The 8181-nt window shown below is 44.8% G+C and overlaps 1 protein-coding gene across 2 annotated transcripts; it reads left to right on the plus strand.

Moving 5' to 3' along the window:
* The first annotated feature begins 460 nt into the window (after positions 1-460).
* On the plus strand, positions 461-7780 carry LOC101072675 (katanin p60 ATPase-containing subunit A-like 1). Of its 2 annotated transcripts, none has more exons than XM_003961606.2 (11): positions 461-560; positions 1015-1188; positions 1357-1517; positions 2072-2234; positions 2327-2451; positions 2529-2634; positions 5166-5324; positions 5405-5531; positions 5627-5758; positions 5849-5975; positions 6387-7780. In XM_003961606.2, exons 2-11 carry the CDS (start codon positions 1027-1029, stop codon positions 6583-6585), a joined length of 1461 nt encoding a protein of 486 aa, XP_003961655.1. In that variant the 5' UTR covers positions 461-560; positions 1015-1026; the 3' UTR covers positions 6586-7780. The 2 variants fall into 2 exon arrangements, with proteins under 2 accessions (XP_003961655.1, XP_029705690.1); XM_029849830.1 differs by lacking the exon at positions 461-560 and adding an exon at positions 655-913.
* The last annotated feature ends 401 nt before the right edge of the window (positions 7781-8181 follow it).

Consider the following 8181-nt stretch of genomic DNA (forward strand, 5'->3'; position numbering starts at 1 on the left):
AAGAAAAGGGGCAGAAAACAGGCTGGCAGGAGAGCAACTGGTCTTAAAACTGAAGCTCCTTGTCATCAAAAGATATAGCAATATTATTAAGCATGTCAGGGGTGCAGCTGAAACAGTGTGTGCATGTTTCATAGCTTAAGCCGTTCATCTCACCCAGTTTGAGAGGTAATCCAGATGTAAACTTTTCAATGTTCAATGTTGCGTGTGGCAGTTAAACCAGTCTTTTCAGCAGAATGCACAACCCGATGTCTCAGCTGAGCCAGCTGTAGGTCTGACCTACAAACAAATCTGCATGACGATTGATGGAATAAAAGAAAAACAGAATCTAATTTTATATACAGTGGCATATTTAATACCACCACGAATAATCAGCTATCTCTTCGAGCTCTGTAACACTTTTTGTCCTCAGTAGATGGCATAAGATCACAGCTTTTCGTGAAGTCCGTGAACGCAGCACGCTCTGCATTTCTCGCACGGCGTCTTTCTGCGGCCATGGAAACACTTTCCTCACCATAGAACATCTGATTCAGAACCTAGCACTAAAATAGATTTTAATCCAGGTATGTGAATCATCTCACTGTTTTACGCCTCTTGTAAACCGGAACATACGTTATGGATTCGGTCGTTTTTTGTCTGCATGCATTTAACAGATGCCAGGAGGATTAAGACGCGTCTGTGTTATTTATTGCACCACAGATTGGGATCGTTGGGGGCTGGATAGCAAGCTAGCACAAGCTAGCATCGGTGAAATTTACAGGGTTTTCCGGTAGAAGAATGCAATAAAAATTGGAAAGAGTCGTAAAATCGCAGTCAGGTGCATAGTGCACTGGCTATCGCAGTGACCTTCAGATATGAACACAGCCTCCCGCTTTAGCTTGCTCAGCCTGCATTTGGAATCTCTTGTTTTTTACAGGTTGGGGCAACATGTGGTCGACTGGGCTCATAATTTAAGATTAATTCATGACATAAAATCCACTGCTGTTTTTCAACATTACCATATTATTTCCCATGTAGCTGTTTTTCAGCATGAATTTGGCTGAAATATGCGACTACGCCAAGAGGGCTCGGGAATATGCTTTGCTGGGGAGTTATGACTCCTCCATTGTTTACTACGAGGGTGTCATACAGCAGATCCAGAAGCACTGCCAGACCCTGAGAGACCCTGCAGTCAAGGTCAAATGGCAGCAGGTCAGTTACCAACACCCTGTCTGTACATTATACATTATTTTCCATTATGGTCAATAGTTGATATCTGTCAGCCATAACGTCTTGAACGTCTAAAGTTATCAAAACACAGCAGCAGGTACCCATTTCTGTGTTGTGGTGTAAAACTGGACTCCTGATGCTTCTTTTCAGATCAGACTGGAGCTGACTGAGGAGTATGAGCAGGTAAAATCCATCACAGGGACACTTGAGAGCTTTAAGTCTGAGAAGCCAAATGACTCCTTAGCCTCCCAGTTGGAGCGGAGCCCCGAAGATCCAGTAGTTTGGCCCCCTCCAGTCCCAGCAGAACACAGGTATTTGTGCGGAGGTTGAAACTTTGCTAAACCGCTACCCATTTCCCTTTTACCCAGCAGCATTTAATACATTTGTCAACATTATAGGTGTTACTGGGTTTCCTCGTCTCTCTAGACTGCAAAGGCACCAATTAATGTATTAAAAGAGAAGTACGTTTAAGAAGAATGAAACCCATTAGTGCAGGGGTGCCCAAATCCAGTCCTCGAGGAGCACACTTCAGCTGGAATTTCTGTCCTTCCAGATACGTATACATGCATTTACCTGGTACCCAACTTTCCTTGGAGCATTTTTTACCTGGTAGGACAGAAAACCGGATGGACTAGGGCATCCGAGCATGCTTTGCATTAGAGTCTGTAATATAACACACACAGTTCATAGAGACGTTTTAAATTCTACAAGTGAGTCTGTGAGTAACCGTGATTTACTGTGTGACATCATAGCGGAAACAGCAGAACTGGTTTAATGCTATTGCTGCACCTGGAATGTATACGTGACTCACTTGAAATTAACATCCTCATGTGTATATTTTCTTTTCTTGATTCCGTCTGTGTAGGAATCCTGTTCCATTGAAGCGTCCCAGCACTGGGGTAAAACAGCAGCGGAGAGATTCCCCCGGTCTCCAGCATAGAGGCGCTGGAGTTCGAGGTCAGGCCAACCCTAAACCAGAACGACCAGGATTCAAGGACGCCCGAGGCTTCAAGGCCAAAGATGATAAGGTCGGACTACTACTGTTTGATTGATAATGTGACTGGATTAACATATAGAAATGAATGATTGATTGATTGATTTGCTTTTTTTAATCCAAAAGGGAAAGAAAGGGGCTGCAGATCCAGGAGATGTAGAGCTGAAGAAGTTTGATGGTGCCGGATATGACAGTGACCTGGTAGACGTATTGGAGAGAGATATTGTGTCGCGTAACCCGAATATACACTGGTAGGATGCACATGCTGATGTTGGCAACTAATGGTTCTTTTTGGTCCTGTTGACGGATTTCTCTGGTTGGGCTTTAGGGATGACATCGCTGACCTGGAAGACGCCAAAAAGCTGCTGAGAGAAGCTGTGGTTCTCCCTATGTGGATGCCGGATTTCTTTAAGGGCATTCGTCGTCCTTGGAAGGTAAAACACACAAAGATGCTGAGCTGAATTTATTTTCATATAATATATTACAGAAAAAATAGAAGCCTTTGATGTAAAATATAGATGGCTGACATGACTCCCTCACATTGTACACTGCACCGTCTTCCTTCTCACCAGTGACGGATTATTTTGATTATATCAGCATGAAAAGAGAAAACTTTATTAAACAGCAAGTATTGTATTGTTTTGCAATTTTTAAACCCAATATACCATCGTCATAATCAAAAACAACTGTAAATGAAACATATAGTCTGTTTTAGTGTGTAAGTCAGTTTAACGATATAATGGATGTGACCTCTAACACAGTCGACCCCCTGGCTATTTTTCTTTGAATTTCCAGGTTTTCTTCATTACGTTGTAAAATATCTTTTAAATAAAGATGTTTGAGTCCCGGGTCAGACAAAACATGGAAGGTGTTCTGGTAGTAGGGGAAGGTGTCCAAACACCTTCAGAGCATTGCCAAGGTACCCTTGAGCAAGGTACCGAACACACAAATGCTCATATAGGGCCCTGCGATGAACTGGCAACTCATCCAAGGATGTACCCTTCACCCATTGTGGACCCTCCCCTTGATATATTGCCCAAAGGCTGACAAGGCAGGGTGCCACCCAGCGGTCCCTGTTTGCTTCTTCAGCCACGCAGACTTGGTCCCGATCTAATGGTTTATATGATACACTGTCGACGTGTTGTCTGAAGGCACAAGGCTATGCTTGCCGCTCAAATCTAGCAGCAAGTGCCTAAGAACCATGTGAACTGCTGACAGTTCCAGTTCCTTGGGATAGCACCCTGAACGGCCAGTGGTGGCCTCGATAGAAAAAGCAAAGAAACTGCCTTTGCTACTGGGTGGAAGTAAACATCCTTGATGTCAGGGGACCTGAACCATGTTCTGTGTGCCACAGTTTGCAGGACATCTGCTGCCCCCGACCCCTAGTAGTCCTAAAGGGGGGCAGAGAGTCTCTTGAGATTGTCTGGAGGGATCGCGGGCATGGGTTGGCGGTGGTACGCAGGCCCCCAGCAGGAGACATGTCAGGAGGAGGCATTTGTCTAAGATCTGCAAGCTGCTGCCTGGTCTGTCCTGCATGAGTTGATCATTCCAGTGCTTCCCTGTGTCCACCAGGATGCTGCAAATGGTATTCTTGGCTGCCTCTGCCAAGTTTGACTGTGACTGCTAAACCTGGAGACAAGCTCATACCAGGATGACCATCATTCAGCCCAGTTCTCTGGACATAAAGCCAAATTCCTCCTGTGAGGCATGTCAAAAGTGACAGAATCAGTAGTAACTTTCCCACCTGCAATGAAGCTCAGAAGGCCAACATGAAATGCAGCATGGAGCCTCCCATACATTAAGCAAATGTGAGAAGGTTGTCTGTGATCCGACACTGGGGGTGAGGGCACCTAGCATCACTAAGTGCCATCTCCAGAGAGATGGTAGCAGGCCTTAGTATCCCTGCAAAAAGCCTTTAAATTTTCAGGTAGTCCTCGGATTAGGGAACAGAAAAAGGCAATGGCCTGCACCTGACAAAGGTGCTTGCGGATGCTGGCTCTGCTAGCACATTCATGTGCGGCTGCCCTAGGACCATGCGCATAATAGCCTAGATGGAGCTGGTCTCCAGCGCAGCCACCGAACTATGACCTATGGTGCGGTAGCACTGTTCAGATACTTGAGGATCCACATCTCTTGAATCTTCCTCATAGCCATGGATGTGGGTAGCTAAAGCTGCCAAGAAGAACGTATCCTATTCGGATATCAGCACTGGCATTGGTGTAGAGATATCAGATCCTCCCCCAGGGGGACATCAGGCTGGCAGTCAGTAAGAGCGGAACTCCTCTGGGCCAACTGAGCTGATAACTCCATCACCTTCAATGACAGCCTGCTATGGTCAGCCTTCTTCCTGGAAGGGGCAACTATTGTAGCTTCTGCCTGACGCTTAGAGTATCCCTGGAGGACCAGAGGCGCCTGTTCTAATGGGGGGAGGTCACTTTCATCGCCTGGACCTTCCACCTCCACCAGTGTGGCAGCCCTCAATCCCCAAGTCAAGCCGCTGCAGTCCATGTAGGGATTGCCTGAAAATCCCTTCCACGGGTGCTCAGGACCCAGGCACATGGGGCGTAGATCATGGCCACCCTCTTGCTCCAGAGGGGCCTCACAGAACAAGCAGAGATGGAAGTTCCTCCAGCTCTTAGTTTCTGTCTTTTTTTTTTATTTGCACCCATTGAAATCATATTAGAAACATTTTAAATTATGAATTGAAATCCCATTTGTATGCACAGCTGAATAAATACCCAAATCTACAAATTTGTTCAGTGACTTAAATGAATGAATGCAAAAATACAAAAAAAATGTGATTCTCACTGTAGACAATTTTTATTTTTATTTACTCTGCTAAAATGCTCATTTGTTCATACCTAAATTTAAGCATATAATAAAAGTACTGGTATTAATGGTGAAAATGACATTCCAGGCATGTATTTTGTGAGGTAACTTTTTAAAAATTGATTTTCTTTTATAGGGGGTCCTAATGGTCGGCCCTCCTGGGACAGGAAAGACCATGTTGGCCAAAGCTGTGGCCACAGAATGTGGGACTACTTTCTTTAACGTGTCTTCCTCCACACTCACCTCCAAATACAGGGGCGAATCAGAGAAGCTCGTCCGAGTGCTTTTTGAAATGGTCGGTCGCTGCACATGTAGAACAGTGACGTGAATATCTCGGCATTCTCCAGCATCTGTTAAAACTTCAGTGTGTCCTAGGCTCGGTTTTATGCACCAACAACCATCTTCATAGATGAGATTGACTCCATCTGTAGCAGGAGAGGGACCTCAGATGAGCATGAGGCCAGCCGCAGAGTAAAGTCTGAGTTTTTGGTTCAGATGGATGGTGAGTGCAATATTATCTGAACCATTAACCCTTGACCGACTTTGGTTGCGTCACGCATTCAGATTTTAATGTTGCTGCTTCTGTTTTACGATCAGGTATGGGCAACACTCAGGATGAGGACCCTTCTAAGATGGTCATGGTCCTCGCTGCCACCAACTTTCCCTGGGACATCGATGAGGCGCTGCGCCGACGGTTAGAGAAAAGGATCTACATTCCTCTCCCCTCAGGTGAGCCATGGTCATCATAGTGGTCTAAATAAGGTGGCAAGTACCAATCCCAGTCTGACTAGAGGTCATTTGGTGCATGGGTGTATGTAGCTGTGGGCCGAGTGGAGCTTCTAAAGATCAACCTGAAGGAAGTGGAAGTGGCTGATGATGTGGACTTGAATCTGATTGCTGAGAAGATCGAGGGCTACTCTGGAGCAGATATCACCAATGTCTGCAGGTGAGAACGCACGTGTCCTGATTAGCATTCAAATATTTTCATAATACAAATTATTCAGATTTAAAGACGGATGAATGTCGGGCCAGCTTCAGGCCGAAATTTGAATTGTTGTCTTTGATAAATGATCTAAATGAAGTTTTATCACCTATGTCATCTATGATAATGTATAACTACTGTATTTAAACCTATGTTTTACTGTGATTGCTGTATCGGGTCTCTACTGGAACAGTAGCTATTTGATAAATTGTTCTAGGCTCGTTGGTTCGTCACAGTTGTGTTTTCATCAATCAAAAAGGAGACTTTTTTACTCTGAGAGGAGTGAGAGTCTTAACTGCATGTCGCAATGCAAAAGATTAACACACACCCCCCCCAACACACACACACACTTCCCTTTTCTGCTGTCTTCATCAGAGACGCCTCCATGATGGCGATGCGAAGGCGAATCCAAGGCCTGAGCCCGGAGGAGATCCGGGCCCTTTCCAAAGATGAGCTTCAGATGCCTGTGACTATGGAGGACTTTACAATTACGCTCACAAAGATCTCTAAATCTGTTTCTGCCGCAGACCTGGAAAAGTACCAGGCGTGGATGGCAGAATTCGGGTCCGTGTAAAAGATCAATCTACTGATTGAGTGACAAACCAAGCAGCGAGGGCGACCACATCAGAAGGCAGTGGAAGCTCTTATGCTGTAGGTCCCAGTTGTCCCACCTCAGTGTTTATATGAACTCATGTAAACACTGGTCTGTTCCCTTGTTCAATGCTTTTGAAAGTCTACAAAAAGACAAGTGAGTATTTAACATATCCCTGAAATCAGATTTGAATGCACACTAGCTCACTAGTTAACAAGTGCATATAATTCTGTGACTTGTTCACTAGCGAAGGCCAACATGCCCACTAGTTAACTAGGTTAAACCTTCTTGGCCCTTACTGGTAAACTCGATGGAGTCAACATGTTCGCTAGTCAACTACTATCTACTAGTTGGCTAGTAAACCTGTTTGCAGTTGCACTAGACAGTTAATGTTCCTTAAAGTGTGTACTAGCCACTAGTAATACAGTAGCTACCAGGGTTTACATGAGTTCATCTCAGTGGAGGGTGAGTCACTGAGACCTACAGCGGAAGATCTTCTACTGGCTTCTTGCAAATTTTGCCCTTTGCTGCTTCTTTTGTCACACAATCAATCCCCGAGCTACTGATAGAATCAACAAACTCAACACTGAAGAAAAACAGAAGATAACAAGACCAGGGAATGTTTTAATGAATGTTTGAATAGGCCTCCTCTAAGCATCATTTGTCATAACATAACCGTCTCTTTCTGATAAACCTACCTCCCACAACTTTTTTGTCTTCAACAACTACCAGGGTTCATTAGATGATTTTTTTTTTTGATCAATCAAGAAGTGTTTCTCGTTGGGTTAGAACGTTCTAGCTTAACTAGCATTCATTTGCTGCCACTCAGACTTTTTCTATATGTGGCAACAAAGGAATGCTTCCATTTTAGCACTGCTGACTCTTGCGTCAGGCCTGTGGTGAAATAAATACAGGCACTGCAATGTAATGTCACAATGGACATTTTTTGTTTGCGACTTTTATTTAATGAGGCTGTCTAATGTTATTAAGCCTAAAGTATTGTCTGAAGTGTACATTGAATTCTCATGTTTATGTAATAAAATTAGTGCTGTTTTTCCTCATCTGTAACCACACGATTATGACCTCCCCGACCCATCGTTACCACACATCTGTAACTGTGTTTTTAAATTTTGCACTAAATTTTTTTTTAAAAGCGTCCTATTTATTGCATCTGTCTTTCACATCATTTAATCTGCTGGCACACTTGTATTAGCTCCCCCCTGACACATTCACCAGAGCATTATGCTTTCACTTTCGCCCGGCGGGTTCGGGGTCGTCGTTTTAAACTGCAGGAGTTTGTCATGTGATTTTACTTTGCAGGCCCAGTGGTGAATCCCAGCTCCTAGGATACAGTTAGGAGCCGTACCTCTGTCCATATTCACGCATATTAAAACACCTACTAATCTAACTACTGCACAGGGAGGCTTTGCTGCAAAGGCAGCCCCGTGTTTACGTGTTTAGGTGCGTGTGCGTGTCCAAACATCACACGTTCTCCGGATTCCCAGCCCGCCTTTGCAGCTCAGCCTGTGCGGGTCGCCCCAGATCCGCTGACGCGCTGCGGCTGCTCCCCCCGCACAC

The sequence above is a fragment of the Takifugu rubripes genome, chromosome 1, assembly GCF_901000725.2.
Source record: "Takifugu rubripes chromosome 1, fTakRub1.2, whole genome shotgun sequence".
Taxonomy (NCBI): Eukaryota; Metazoa; Chordata; class Actinopteri; order Tetraodontiformes; family Tetraodontidae; genus Takifugu; species Takifugu rubripes.

What these genes read in the sequence shown, in the direction of transcription:
- LOC101072675 (XM_003961606.2), top strand. Translation starts at nt 1,027, where the DNA reads ATGAATTTGGCTGAAATATGCGACTACGCCAAGAGGGCTCGGGAATAT. An exon ending in TCAAGGCCAAAGATGATAAG is followed by an intron (nt 2,235 to 2,326) that starts GTCGGACTACTA and finishes TTAATCCAAAAG; the next exon opens with GGAAAGAAAGGGGCTGCAGA. An exon ending in CTACATTCCTCTCCCCTCAG is followed by an intron (nt 5,759 to 5,848) that starts GTGAGCCATGGT and finishes GGGTGTATGTAG; the next exon opens with CTGTGGGCCGAGTGGAGCTT.